At 32.7% G+C, this 16,174-nt stretch overlaps 1 protein-coding gene across 24 annotated transcripts in view; it reads right to left on the reverse strand.

Moving 5' to 3' along the window:
* Nucleotides 1–16,174, reverse strand: part of LOC129807867 (restin homolog) — a 66,586-nt gene that overhangs the window by 20,150 nt on the left and 30,262 nt on the right. For 10 of the 24 annotated variants that reach the window (XM_055857446.1, XM_055857447.1, XM_055857443.1 and 7 more), the window contains exons 3-6: nucleotides 14,084–14,236; nucleotides 9,144–9,531; nucleotides 8,881–9,070; nucleotides 8,605–8,661 (exon numbers count right to left, since the gene is read on the reverse strand). In XM_055857446.1, the coding sequence (XP_055713421.1) occupies nucleotides 8,605–8,661; nucleotides 8,881–9,070; nucleotides 9,144–9,531; nucleotides 14,084–14,236 (788 nt within the window). Of the gene's footprint in view, nucleotides 1–8,604; nucleotides 8,662–8,880; nucleotides 9,071–9,143; nucleotides 9,532–14,083; nucleotides 14,237–14,848; nucleotides 14,906–16,174 lie in introns of all 24 variants that reach the window. The other 14 variants (XM_055857452.1, XM_055857440.1, XM_055857439.1 and 11 more) reach the window with 3 other exon arrangements.

Genomic DNA, 16,174 nt, shown 5'->3' on the forward strand with positions numbered 1-16,174 from the left:
TGGTCATTAATATATTTTAAAATAAATAAAAATGTTGACATAGCTTTGGTGCCTTATTTCGGCCACCTTCATTCTCATAGTTCTTTGCCCATCGAGAATTCTTCAAATGTCTTTTTACATCACTTTGTTTGTGGAATCTGCATTTTTGTTATTCTTTTGCATTGTATAATCTCTAGAGTACCGTCGTTGCGGGTGACTTTGCACGTTTTTTCGCTGTTTTTCAACTTTGCCCTCTAAAAGTGGATAGTTAAAGTGAAGGGAGGGGCGTTTTTGAGTAAAATTATTTGTATTCAGTTGTTAATGAATGGATTTTGTGCCACTAGCATTAATTTTATAAAATTTTACTATGTTTAAAAAATTCAAGAAAAAAGGCTTGCACTTGGGATAAGGTGCGGGTGACTTTGCACTTTTTAATAAATACTAAAAAATCAACAATTTATGATAATGAACGATAATGAAGATCTTCACATCTAAGGGTAAAATGCACAAGATCTACAAGATGACATGATCGCCATCTTGATTTGACGTTTCTGTCCGCCATTTTGAATAACTGTCAAAATCTAAAACAGGTTCGATTGGGTTAAAATTTTAGTATGTTGCAGCTGATATCAAGACCTTTTTAGAGCGTATCTATGTTCTGGTCTACGTCAAGTAGACCAGACCTTGATACAGAGGCTCAAAGTTTAAAAATTTGAAATATTCATATTTTAGCAATCTTTATTTTCTAATCCTGAATTTTAAAACCTAAACGAAATGCCTCATTAACCATTAGAAATGGTTGAGGCTTTTATTTTATATATTTATTTACTCTTACATAATTAAAAAAAAATAAATGAAAAGTGTATTTATTTATTTATTTTATTTTTTCATCTTTGCAAAAGTTTTTCAGATCTTCAAATAATATGCTGTTATAAAGAAAAACATTACTTTTCTTTTTGTTTGTTATTTAGATCTCATCGCCTAACGATAATACTGCTTTTTTGTGATGGTTTCGATAAAAGAAGCTCTCCGTAGTTCTGTATTAATGAAAATGTCAAAATTTTGAACTTAGAGCCCCAGTACCCAGACAATCGCTTGACCTAGGTCGGATTTTATATATGTTCTGAAAAGGTCTTGACATCTGCCAGAACATACTAAAATTTTAGCTCAATCGGATAAGTTTTTTGTTTTGACAGTTATTCAAAATGGCGGACAGAAACGTCAAATCAAGATGGCGACCACACCATCTTGTAGATCTCGGTCATTTTATCTTAAGTTATAAAAAAAATTGGATAATTTTTGGCCAAATACTTCTATAATAAAGCTTAAGAAAGTACATTCTATGCAATTTTATAATATAAATCATGCGTTCTTAGGAAGACTATAGTGAAAAAAAGGAATTTACTAAAAATAATTAACAAAATCGAAGTGGATTATTCTAGCCAGATAAATTTAGAATAGATTTGGGCAATTTACTTCTCTGAAATCGATTTTGGAATTGCATCTTCAGATAACTTTTTTGCGGAGTCGTTTTTTGACAAAATACCTATACTAGGATTTCATTGACTATTACTGAAACTACAAGAATCCTTATGAGGATCATTGTACCTTACTTGGTACTTAACATATCCCTATATACTTTGACATGGTAGACCGAATCGGCGAAGACTATCAATAAGTGCTAGAATTATTCAAACTCTCACGAACAGCAGAGTGCAAAGTCACCCCCCGAGTGCAAAGTCACCCGCAACGACGGTATGTAAAAACCAAAAATTCATGAAAATTCTAGGAACAAAAAATATGGCCGGAATTAGGCACACTTACCCTAAATCAATTAAATATTTCAATTTTCGATAAAAAGATTATTAAATCTAATTTTATGATTATTTTAGAAGTTAAAAATGCAAAAATTCGTTGTAAAACAATTAAAGGGTGACTTGCAAGAAGAACTTAAAAAGTGTATTGCATGCGTGATATTCATAACCTTGACACGGTAGTTGTCATTTTCTCTGTTTCTTATGGAAGTTGCTAGGAAAATATCAAAGTGTTTTGTTTGATTTTTCGGCATAATTTGTGAATCATTATTAAGTTCGTAGTGAGAATCGAAAGACATACATCTATTTAAAAAGCGAATAAAATTTTTTTGTGAAATATTACATTTAAAAAGAATAGAAAAGTGATTTAATTTCGTGTTGCATTCAAAACAAGTTTTATGAAATCTTGGACAAGTTGATTTTGTGAATGAATTTTGTGGTTTTGTGCAGTGAAATCATGTTAACAAGAACGACAAAGATCCTTAAGTATCCGGAGAAATAGTTGCAACAGCAGTTAGCAGCTGATAAGGAGAAAATCTCCTGGAAAAGGCTGCAAAGATTTCCAGATTCCGAAGACCACTTTTTCTGACAGAATGGATAGTAAATATCGCAAAAACTCCTGGAGAAAGACAAATAGGAGCCTCTACAGAACTCCCAAAGCAAGTGGAAAAGGATTTGGGCGGATGTGGAATTGAAATGTGCTAAAAATTGCATCCGCTTTAAAGCTATAACTGCTGGACAGCGCGAGGCGTCTGTGAAATTTATAGAACCTCTTTTTGGTTGGATGTCCAGGAAGTTCTTGGTAATTAGCGTTCCTCAACTGTTACCCGGACATAAAGGAGGAATTAGCATAACCATCCAATGTACAAGTATACACAGAAAACCCTCAACATTTGATTTTCTACATATTTCGTATGTTATTTTTTCATTAATATCACTATGTCCAACTTTCCAAAAGTTTTTGTCCAACTTTCCAAAATTTTGTCCATCTTTTCAAAATGTGTTGTTTTTTTTTAATTTGATGTAATATTCCAATTAATTGGTTGATATATCTATTAAAAACTGTTAAGATTCTGTTAGAATATTTCACAAGCAATCTCATGATGCAAAGAAAATGAAAAAATATATATATATATATATATTTATTCGGCTTAAAAATGCATTTAAAATTGAACTTTTTCTTAAATGTCTCCCTTTCCACAATCCACCCTAACATGATTTTTTCTACTTTAAAATTATCAAAAAAAAAAGTATTCAATCGTTCGATAAAAAATTATTTATCAAATAAATGGTCCAAACTAACAATATTGATATGAATAAAAAAATGAACCTGATGAGATTGAATGTGATAAGTCGGCGGCAGACGCAACCAAGCCTTAATTGAGGAGAAATATATGAATTGAACTGATTTAAAACCTTATCTTATTACTCATTTTTCTTAAATTGATTGAAGAGTAATCAATAAACTCTTTGTTATGCTATATTTGCTATAAAATCGTAGAGGTCAAGCATCATAGTTTGCAATTAAAAAGAAAATCTTCCACTGAAAGTTTTCCTGCACAATGAAGTATTCTGGTCACTCTGGGATTTTTTTCAATCCACCAATTTCCCATTATTTTATAGCAGATTTCAAAAAAAAATCTGCATATTTACTTCTATAAAATCTCAGGTTAAAATCAATGAGAGGTGTGTGAGATAAGAATAAACCATCAAATCCAATAGATGTCGGTGAGGTGTTTTAAAAGTCTTTAACAGAGACAAATAGCCCATGCAGCTTTTAGTCACACACTATAATTTATTCATCAACCACAAGATCGAATAAATTACCTTCAATCAATCACCAATTGACGAAGAATGAATGAATGCCTCATTAGCCACTCCGTTTTCCATCTGTTAGTGTCAATTTTCTTGAGGAGATCTCTCACAGAAACATTCATCGTAGAAATTCCTCAAGAAAATTCCAGCAGAAAAAAAGAGGTTTTATGTTATCTCATTTTGGAGCTTCATTCATTTTTCGTGTGGTTCTGTGTTTGTTTTTCTTCGGTAACCTGTTGAAACTCACAAATACACCAGCGCGACCACCGTGAAAAGCTCCAAGTTATTGCGAAAGAGAGGAAAGAACCCACGCACACGTCTCTCCAGCAATTAAAGTGCTTGGAAAAATTCCTCAAAAAAAAATACAACTCAATCGGATGGACTTTACGCTGAGCTTCTGTGAGCTTCAACAGTGATGCCATATACCTTGGTGCTCAGGTGAAAGAGAAGAAGTGGAAAAGTTTTTTGAGGATGGTGGCGGGAAAAAGGAGCTGAGTGCACCTACGCAGAATTCTCCCATACGTGTGATCTCACCTGGAATACTTTTTTTCTTGCCATCATGCACCTCTCAAGCAAAAAGCATACCACAAAGAAAATAAATATTGTCTACAGAATCCAACAGAGTATAACAAAAGAGAAGAAAAAGTATCAATCATTGTCATCAATTGTGATGCAAAATGCAATCATCGCTCTTATTGAAACAGGGCTATTTGTAGAATTTGTAATTCTGCTAAATTATTTATTATTTAACAAGTCCAATGCTTGAAATTTAATCCTCCATTTCTTATTCTAATGCTTGTCAATCCTTTGCAAAAGCTCTTGATCAGAATCATATCAACAGTATATTAGAGCACTGGCTTTGTGACTTTACGGTCTTGGGTTGAAATCTCACATAAAACCTCGAACTTAAAAAAAAATTATAAAGTTAAATGGACGTAATTTTAATCTTAGAATACTACTTCTCAAATTAATAAATTCTCTTATTTTACTTTTGATTTTAAATCCTTTTTGCATTTGGTTGTATCTCATTCTGGGATTGATTCTACCCAATTTTGTGATTGATTGTAACTCTTTTTGCGATTGATTCTATCCTATCTTTGGGATTGATTTCATTCCATTTTGTGATTGATTCTATCCCATTTTATGATTGATTCTAACTCATTTTGAGAATGATTCTATCCCATTTTATGATTGATTCTAACTCATTTTGCGACTGATTCTATCCCATTTTGTGATTAATTCTATTCATTTTGGCGATAGATTTTATCCCATTTTCTGATTGATTTTAGCTCATTTTTTGATTTCATCTCTAGATATAATTCTGATGAATTCAATCCCATTTTGTGATTTATTATTTTCCTTTTTATGATTAATTCAGTACCATTTTGTGATTGATTCTAACTCATTTTGGGATTGATTTTATCCCATCTTTGGGATTGATTCTACTCCATTTTGTAATTGATTATATTTCATTTTGCGTTTGATTCAATCAAATGTTGTGATTAATTCTGTCCCATTTTATGATTTATTTTAACTCATTTTGCGATTGATTCTATCGCATCTTTGAGATTGATTCCAACTCATTTTCTGATTTATTTTAAATTTTTTTCTGATAAGTTAAATCCCATTTTGTGATTGATTCTTTTCTTTTTTGTGATTAATTCCGTCTCATTTTGCAATTGATTCTATCCCATTTTGTGATTGATTCTATTCCATTTTATGATTTATTCTAACTAATTTTGTGACCGATTCTATCCCATTTTGTGATTGATTCTAATTCATTTTCTTTTATGTATTCTAAATTTTGCGACTGATGAGGTGAATTCCATTTTGTGTTTGATTCTTTTTTGTGATTGATTCTAACTCATTTTGGGATTGATTCTATCCCATATTTGGGACTGCTTCTACTCCATTTTGTGATTGATTCTAACTTTCTAACCCATTTTTTGATTTATTCTATAACATTTTTTGATTATTTCAATTCTATTTTACAATTGATTTTACCGTAGCATATTTTGCTATTGATTCTGTCCCATTTTACGATAGATTCAATCCCAAAAATACCCTAAATAGATTGATTCTTTCCAAAGTATTTTTTCCAAGAGTACATTTCAATTCAAATAAATTTCTTTGTACTGATTTCTCTTTTAAGAATATTATTAATTTATTATAACACGTCTCAATCTTCAGATATGTATTTATGTGAGCGGAATCATACAAGCTCTCTTTAATGTTCGATATTTATTTAAATATTTTATTAAAATGGCACGCGGTGTTCTGATTTGACTCATTTGCAGATCAATTGACCGTTTAAAACCGTTCCTCAGTGTTGTGTACAATTCGTCAAAAGAGATGGCAAAGCGTCCTAGCTTTGCAAAATGCTCGATTTCACGAGAAAAAGCCATCCATGTATTAACTTTTCGCATGCTTTTTGGGTACATACCGCTTTAGTACCGATTAAATTGATTGCTGAATTTAAAAAAAAATCATTCCGAAAAAAAGAAATTGCTTAAGAAAAGTAGGTTTTATAATATTTCAGCATGAGGAACAAGCTTTCGAACACATAAAAAAGTAAATCCGAGAAAGATAAATCATTTACGAGTACTATACTAACTCATGACCGATTCAGTCCGATGCAATCAGGTAGGAAATTTCAAGATCTTTCAAAAAAAGATCCAAATTTAAGCAAAAATCCGAAAAATTCGAAAATCCGATATTAGGAGGTTTGTGGTGCAATTGGTAAGAGCGTTCGGCGGTGTGACTTCCGGCTTGACTGTCACAGTTGTGAGTTCGAGTCCCGCTCGTTGCAAATAACTGAAGCGTCTGAATGGACATATTTCTCATACACAATGTAATCTGAATAAAGTTTTGCAAACTGAAAAATGTACAAGATTGCAGAAAAAGTCCGTTACATCAAAATAATATTTTAAAAAATCCGATATCAGAATGGTTTTTGAAAATAGGTGTCCAAGGATGAAATATTCGCCTTGACTACCTCTAAAACATATTCGAATATGACAGAAATCGTAGAAGCCGTTTTCGAAATAAACCAAAAACATGGTTTAGTAGGGGAAGGAGGGACGGAATTGTGGAGAAAAAAGACTATCCTAGACAATGTTGACTTATGGGGGGGGGGGGTCATCGCAGACCGAAAGTCGATATCTCCCACCATTTGGCTTCTAGTCGTGTCACAAGTTGAAAAAAAGTGAATTATAGTACTGCTCTCTCTGAGTTCGAGCAGTAAAGTGATATTTTTCTGTATAAAATTTTCCTAAATTATTCCTCTGTTAAGGGACTAGTTTCACTCTTCAGCTAACAAGAAATATTTGGTTTTTGGATTTCAGATGAACCAATTCCCAGATATCTTGTCCACCGAAAAATGTACTTTTTTTTCAAACATGTCTCTGAAAATCAAGTCCAAGAGGCTGAATTTTTAAGATTTTTAAATCAAAATTTCAGAAAATATACTTTAAATGTTGTACTTTTATGCCCAATGCACAATAACATTTGTTTGTAAACATGTTTTCAGAGCTTCTTGTGAGAGGGAGTGGGATTTAGATCTAGTCATCTCGCTCACTCTCATAGGCAGTTTCGAAACCATGTTTACAAAACAAAAGTTATTGTGCCTTGAGCATTATACAGTGCTGTCTCTCTATATGCACACTCTCTATATGCACAGCTTTTGTCTCGGTTGCATTCAAAATCAATTTGTTTACATTTTGACAAAGTAATAAAGAAAATTATTTTCTTGGTAACTAATTTTTCTTGTTTTTAATTTTCTTAATTTTATTTTTTCTGTCTCATTATTTAAAATAACATGGGAAATTCTAGAACAATAAAAAAAATGATAATTTATTAAAAGAAAGAAAAAAACCGTTGGGAATTTCAAAAAAAGTTGTGCATATTCAGAGAGAGAACTGTCAAAAAAAAAGTACCCAAACTGTGCATATAGAGAGACAGCACTGTATTGCTAAAAGCTTAGAATACATATTTTTTTATTATGTTGAAAAAAATAGAGAAAAATATGCTTTTTTTTTTAATCTATTTTGATCCATATAAACCCTTGGTTTGGGCCCTTATGGCCTCTACACACTAAAGAAATTTATGTCCATATTGAAGAGTTTATCCTATAAAAGCATAGGGAATTTGCTTCAATATGGACATAAATTTCTCTAGTGTGTAGAGGCCATTATACTCAAGAGTACTTCTTTGTGATCTCTTGCCCATCTAAGGGCCTTGACAGACCTGAGGATTAGCCGAGAGACGGCTTAGCGTAATTATATTCGAAACAATGGTTAGACATCATTTCCATCATTTTCCACTAAGTCGTCTCTCGGCTTAGATCGTAAGTGTGTCTAGGGCATAAAAATGTGTTAAATCTAAATCAAAGTTGTACCCTCACTACCAAAATTTTAGCAAAAGGAACAGTGTCAGCCAATAGGATTACAGAAAGAGTCCGCCATGTTGAAAATAAACGATCGCAATAGGCTAACGCTTTTTCCTTTCACAAAATGTATTTTTCCATAAAAAAAATGTAATTTTACAACTTTTACCTCCAATTCCCATCAATTTAAATCAATTTACAAATTCCACCAATAACCCTGTGCAGGCATCTCGTGCAATTTCCCTTGACCCGATATCCATGCCATAAATGGGAATAATGCATAAGAAAATAAAAGTCACACAAGTCCACAATTCATCATTCACTGCATTAATTTGGCCCATAATGTGAAAGAAGAATAAATATGTGAGGTCAGGAGGAGGGAAGTAGACAGAATATAGGACAAAGAATTCTGCAGAGAAAGGTGGAATGATTCGAGAAAGAAGTGTTTTAATGCTCGTGTTTTTTTCCAACTTTACAATCTTATTTGCTTTTTTTCTAATTTTTCCATCTTATAATGATTATTAAACAACAATATTTCTCTGTGATGTGTGTTAGTGTTAAAGTGGTAAAAGATAAATTGTGAAAGATAAAAAGTAAAATTGATTATCGTACCTGTAGGGAAAAGGTATTTTTTGGCGTGGTTATTGGCTTCGTGGATGATGAAAGCCTCTAAAAATTAAATTAATTCATATTCAGTATGTTTTCTCTTTTTTTCTTCTTTTGATATTTTTCATAATATTTTCTTTTTTTTGCTGAAAGTGATGAAAATTTAAAATAAAAGAAACATCACTCAATCACTGATCGTCACATAAAGAAGAACAATCTCAGTGATGGAGGGAGGAAAAAGAACGTGCAGGAAGTGGTTTATGTGTAACTCCAGATTGATACCTGAGCATTTGCCCCCATGCGCAATCTCGAAGTATTTGTCGATGCCATGCTGCCCAGGGTACCGATAGATGTCAGGGATTCCTTGGAATTTGATCGGGGGATTCGGGCAAAGGTTTTCTTGGCCGATGGAGACAATGTCACCTTGGCCAGTGGGACAAAAATCCCATATTTGTCCACACAATCGAAGTATCTACAAGGAAAATTGTTCAAATAACTCTTCTCCATCGAGATGACTAACATCCCTGATCCTCTTGCCTCCTTACCTTATCCCATCAACTGATCCATCATTCTTCCCCGTGGGATCATCCAGTTGAACACCACACCAATTTCCCGGAGCAAATTGTGTCTCTCCAATGTACTTCAGTACTCCCGGACGACTCCCAAAGCCCGATGATACGATCACGCGATCACCCACTTGCATTCCACCCTTTCCGCCCGAGCGTGATGGAGTTACACTGTTCCGCACGCTCGACGGCGGCGAAATGGTTCTCACGGGGGATGCTGGGGTGCGCGATGGACTCCTATACAGATCATCTGTGGAGTCAGCCGTGAGCAGAGGCTCACGAGTGAGTCGTGTGAGGCGTGAGAAGATACCACGCTTGGGTTCGCATTGGAAGTAGCGCTTTCCCGACACACATCCATCATTCTTGCCTGTGTGGGTCGTGGGCACATAAATAATGCAAACATTAATCATCCAAGATCATACACATTAATCACACTGTCCAGAAGGGAGGGAATTAGGGTGAAGAAATTGAGGAAGATCTTGGAGAAATTTTGGCATGTTGATTTTGTAAAATAAACCTTGCTTAATTAAGTTTTTTTCTGACGAGTTAATAACATTCACAACATTAAAATATATCTGCTTAATGAGCTTTTAAATCTCAAGTACGGAATATAATTGTCGTTTTGGCAAATTCTAGAAGAACAATAAAGGTCAAATAAATAAAAAAAACGTGTTACTTGGTACATAATACCAAGGTTATTTTGTATTTATGTTCAGAAAGGTGCCAGTCAGGGCGAGTGATACCCAGAGCCCTATTCTTTATTAGATTAGCTATAGGAAAAAATTTCCTTCGGCTTAGAATTGGACAAATAACTTTCCTTTACGGCGTTATCACACTGAGAGAAACCCGAAAGTTAAAATAACATTCCGGAAATGTTAATTTTACCCTGCAGTATTGATCCGAAAACGGTGTAAATATTACTCTTATTAGGTGTATTATGGGTTAAAGTTACCCTTCTTTCATGTTGATTTTACCCTTAAAAGGTGTAAAATTAACATTAAAAAATGTTGATATATTTTTACACCTAAATACATTTATGAGGAAAAAATGTTAATCGCACCCTTTTTTTTCTCAGTGCACACTTGCACATTAAAATTTTAATATGATTCACATTAATTGTCGCTTGTGAGCGTCCAAATATGTTATTTGTGTCTTTGAGTCACTTAATATTTGGGGTTTTTCTATTTATTGATAAAGAAGTGAACTTGGCCTGCAAAAATAAGTTTAAATTTACCTAAAGCATAAATATTTTTCACATTAAAAAATTAAAGAGAAAATCGCATTAATTTTTCTCATTAATGCTATAAATCAATTTATATCAAATTTTGCGGGCCAAGTCTACCTTTTTATCAACAAATAGATCAAATTTTGAATATAAAATGATTCAAAACACACAAATTACACATTTGGACTCTCACCAGCGACAATTAATGTGAATCATATTAAAATTTTATAGTGCAAGTGTGATAACACAGTTAGGCGAGTGCACTACCAATTTAATCGAAGTTGAAACGAAAATCTTATGAACCTGTAGATTGTGTCGTTTGTCTTCACAAACGTTTAAATAACTAAAAATAATTACTTAAGGGATATGATTCCCCTATTTGGTTAAGCGATTATAGAATAAATTTGAGGTTAAGTGTGACCTAACCTAAAAAAAATGCTTGAAGAAAGTTTTCTAGTTCAATTTGACATGGAATTTTCTCAATAATTCTGAAATATATTTTTAAACAAAAATTAACAAAACAATTCAAAAATTTATTCATAATATTTTATATTTTGAGGTTATAATTTGACTAGTTTTTCGATGTATATCTTTAAATTAAAAAGGATTCTTTAAGGAGTTTTTTTACGACTAATTTTACTGATAGAAGCAAGGATAGAAGTTTTCTCAAGGTGATAGATTTAAGAGCATTACATAAAATAATATCTAGTTTTTAAGGTTATATTTAACATAACCAAAACCTTTTCAAAATACCCTATTGGATAAATAAGAAAATGAAGTTCTGCATTAGATAATTTCAGAATTTTTAAAATTCATATGCAGTGATCTTTGAGGTTAGGATTATTATAATTTGATGGTCAAAACAACTTTTTCGCTAAATACAGGGGATAACCTTAAAATTTTTAAACATATTTTTTGGGACAATCTTTTAATTTGTCACGTAAAGTCTTGGACCTACAACTTAAGCCTCAACAAAAATGCAGTCATTTATAATTTTCTCTTTTGTAAGTTTTATTGTACCACATTTTTCAAATAAGAGAATTGGGGTCATAGTAAGAACTGAAGATCCTAAATTTTTTATTTGCAACATCTGACGCACTCTACTTGATTATTACTATTATTATTAATAAAATTTGCAAAAGAAAACTCAAATGCCATTATACTACCTCTAGATAGAAATCTTAGGAATCCTAAATAGAAGAATAGAAATAGAAATAATCCTAAAATTCCGTTGTCAGTTACTAATTTTACGATTTTTTTCTTTCAAAATAATTTTTTTAGATCCTATTTAAACAAAAAAAACTGGTTCTAGCTAAAATCCTGAAAGATAAAATTCATAACGTGAAAATTCTGGCGTCGAAATTCTGAATGAACGAAATACCGAAAAGCCAGGATTCTAAAAAGTCACATTCCCGCATGGGCCAAAGCCCGAATGGGGTAAAATCTTGAATAGGTCGAAATACCGAATGAGCTAAAATCTCTAAAAGCTAAAACTTGAAAGTATCGAAATCTCAAATCGGCCACAATCCCGAAGTATGTCTAAATCCCGAAACGCTAGCTTTTTGAATGTGTCAAAATTTCGAATACGGCAAAATCCCGAATGAGCCAAAATCCCGGAACATCAAAATATCGAATAGACATAGGCTATAATCCCAAACATATCGAAACCTCGAAGGCAAATATTGTAAATTAATCTTTGAGGTATTCTCCATTTTTATTGCAATTACTATAATTGTTGAAATGTAACAACCGACTGTACATTGTAAAAATGGAAGGTGTATATAAGAAATAAGTAAATAAATAATTGAAATCCTGTATGGGCTGAAATCCTGAATCAGCTAAAATCCCGAATAGGTCGAAATCTCTAATGGACAATAATCATGAATACGCCTAAATCCCGAAGCGCTAACATTTTGAATATATCAAAATTTCGAACAGGGCAAAATCCCAAATGGTCCAAAATCTTATAAAGCTAAAATCTTGAATAGGCTATAATCTCAAATAGGTCAAAACCTCGAAAAGCGAAAATTCCAAATTAGTTGAAATTCCTAATCGGACAAATTCCCGAATAGGTCAAAATCCACGAAGAGCTAAAATCCTGAATGGGCCAAAATCCCAAAAGGCCAGAGATCCCAAAGGGTCGACATCTCAAATGGGCCATAACCCCGAATGGATCTAAATCCCAAAAATCCAACATCCCGAATGGGTCAAAATTCTGAATAGGCAAAATCCCGAACAGACCAAAATCGTGGAAAGTCAAAATCTCGAATAGGCTACAGTCCCAAAACCTCGAAAAGTGAAAACTCTGAATTAGTCAAAATCCCGGATGGGCTAAAATCCTGAATCGGTCAAAATTACGAAGAGTTAAAATCTTGAACGAACCAAAATCTTGAATGGGTTGAAATTCCGAATGGACCAAAATCCTGAATAGGTATACAGTAGACTCTCTCTCAATCGGGAATATGGGGCAAAATGTCATCCGGTTTAGCGATAGAATTAAGCGTCAAAGCCTTTGTAAATTCCACAAAAAGCACTCAATTATAAAGAATCACGATAAAATAGGAAGAACTACAGCGAATTTGATCGAATTAGCTTCATAATTAAACGTGAAAATTGTCAACAAAATTTGTCGCCCGATTGAGAGAGAGCCGATTGAGCGAGAGTCTACTGTATATCCCAAAAATCCAACATCTCGAATGGGTCAAAGTTCCGAATAAGGCAAATTTTCGAATGGACCGTAATCCCAACTGATCCCAATTTAAAAGCGAAAATTCTGAGTTGGTCGAAATTCCGGATGGACTAAAATCCCAAATCGGCCAAATTTCGAAGCCAGAATCCCGAATAAGTCGAAATCCCGAAAATTCGAAAGGGTCGAGATCCCGAATGGACCATAATCCCGAATAGAGCAAAATCCCGAAAGACCAAAATCCGGAAGGGTCAAATATAACTTAGTTTTTTGGGGAATATTGATACATTTTTACAACACACTTTTGAAACTCATTTGAGCCATAAGAATATTAACAATTTTGGCTCGACATTTTGCAAAGATCTTATAAAGGAGAAACCTTAATAAAATAATTTTTTTTGTATGGGAAATCTCAAGCCGGGCATGGTATTCACAAAAGAACCTGTGTTAAAATTTCTCAAAACACAGAAAATTTCCTCTGATTTGAAACTAATAATATTCAAAAACTTAGCTTCTGATTCAGTGATTTATATATATTTTTAATTTTGGATTATTCAATGACGGAAATCCAATAATTTTATTACGCATTTCAATTTTTCCTTTACGATTTTTCAGAAGTAAGTTCATCAAAAGCTACCAAATGACGTTTAATTCGTTTTTAGTAAAGTTGTTTTTAAGTTTAAAAAATAATAAAAAGAAATTATTGAAAAAAATAAATAAAATGTTGCATTTTGATAAGGAATTACTGGTACAAAACTGACACCTTCAAATAAGACTTTTCGTGCATATTTCGTAACTTTCACAACTCTTCCAAGAATTTATCATTTTCCTTACGTTTCCAATAATTTAATTAACTCATCTTTTTTCCACTTCATTAGCACCCTTGAATTGGCAAAACCTTCACGCTGACTGAACTTCTTGTAACCTTTTATGTTACTTTTCATTAACCATTGCACAAAAATTCTTCCTCAATCTCTTTCACACAAATAGATTCCAACAATAACTCACCACTCGGCTCATCGAGAACCACTCCTGCCCAATCTCCGGGCGCAAAGTGTGTCTCGCCAATGTAGGCAATATGTCCAGGACGTACTCCACCCACCCAAACACGCTGACCAATGATGAAACTGTCTGTATCAGTGGTCAGAACAATTCCTTGATCTGTGGAAGAGGTGATTGAAAGAAAAAAAGAATGTACACAACACAATTACTTTTTGTGTGTTAACCCACTCCATTTGGACAAATTTTCCAGTATTATATTCGTGTTTTTCCATCAGATTATTTGTCAATATTTTGTGTTAAATTGGCACGAATGTGTGAGTGTAATTTGAAATGAGGACTCGCCCACAAGACAAAATGTTAAGTTGATCTCATGGAAGTTTTATAAAATAATCTTTTAGTCGCTATTTCCATCGCGTCATTTTATTGCACGTGAAGATTAACTCAATGCACGGTGACATGTATGAGAGTCTGGTAGTTTTAGGAGGAATTATAATCACCTCGGCCATTCATAAAAGGGCATTATGCCATTCAGAAAATACCATCAAACACCTTAAACTCCTCAAACTCTGCCACAGACAGAGATTGTGTAAATAATTAATTTTAGCATTCATATTTTGCGGTGTAATTATCTTACACAAAGAACCATGCTGTATCAGTCAAAAGCAAATATTTTACCAAGAATTGTAATTACTGCATTAGAGACGAAGCAAAACAATTGAGTAGAAGCTCCCACAAGCATTAATTTTAGACACAATTAATTTTTAACTTTACCTGAACTTCGACGACGACCTGTAGCTTCCCAGTACAGATCAGAGCTCAATGATCCATCTTCAGAGAAGAAGAGAAACATGATCACACAAAAAAAAACATTTAAAAACAAAAACAAATAACAAAGGATTTGTGGAAAATTTCTTATTATGGAGAAAATTGGGGAAGGATCTTTGTAGAAAAGGTACGAACTCCACACAGTAAAAAGGTTTGCACAATTTTTGTTGTAATTTTACACAAACAAGACACATTGAGTTAATAATGCTCAAAGCACAATGGCTTTTGTTTTGTATACATGTTTTCGAAATTGCCTATAGGAGTGAGCGAGATGACTAAATCTAGTTCTCACTCCCCTCTCATTAAAAAAAATCAAAAATATGTTTACTTACAAAAGCTATAGTGCGGTGGGCATAATGCCTAATGCCCTGCGCACAATAACTTCTGTTTAAAAACATGTTTTCAAAATTTCCTATAAGAGTGAGCGAGATGACTAGATCTAGATCTCACTCACTCTCATTGAAATGTCAAAAACATGTTTACAAAACAAAAGGTATTGTGCGTTGGGCATAATGCCTAGCGCACAATAACTTTTGTTTTGTAAACATGTTTTTGACATTTCAACGAGAGTGAATAAAGCATAGATCTAGTCATCTCGCTCTCTTTTTTACAGAAAATTTTCAAAACATGTTTACAAACAAAAGTTATTGTGCACTGGTCATAACACACAATAACTTTTGTTTTGTAAATATGTTTTCAGAACTACTTATTAGAGTGAGTGAGATGACTAGATTTAGATCTCTTTCACTCTCACAGAAAAGTCAAAAACATGTTTACAAAAAAAGTTATTGTACTCTGGGCATAATGCAAATGAGAAATTTTTCAAATAATTATTGCTCTTTCTATTATAATTATTAGTAACTATTTGAAGGGCGCCTCCAACAGTGTATACATACATATTTAATATTTACGTTACAACAATTTTTTAATGTAATATTTGTTATAATTACTCACTCATTCGTTAAATATTTGCTCAGTTTCTTAGCTAATAAAAGTAGTTTAAAAATTTTGTGTTTTTACTATAAACTCATATAAATATATATTACTCTAAAGTGATTGATTTTCAGAGCTTACATTGAATATTAAATATTAATATTGAAATCGCTCTGTATAATTAATTTTTTTTTTAATAAATCGTGTTATGCAATACTAATTTTTATTATTTATTAAAATCAATATTGCAAATTTAAATATGAAATATAGTACAATTTACTAAAAATATTATAGAATTTATCATAAATATTGAAAACCGAAAATTCTAGTCCAACATGT

This window comes from Phlebotomus papatasi, chromosome 3, assembly GCF_024763615.1.
Source record: "Phlebotomus papatasi isolate M1 chromosome 3, Ppap_2.1, whole genome shotgun sequence".
Taxonomy (NCBI): domain Eukaryota; kingdom Metazoa; phylum Arthropoda; class Insecta; order Diptera; family Psychodidae; genus Phlebotomus; species Phlebotomus papatasi.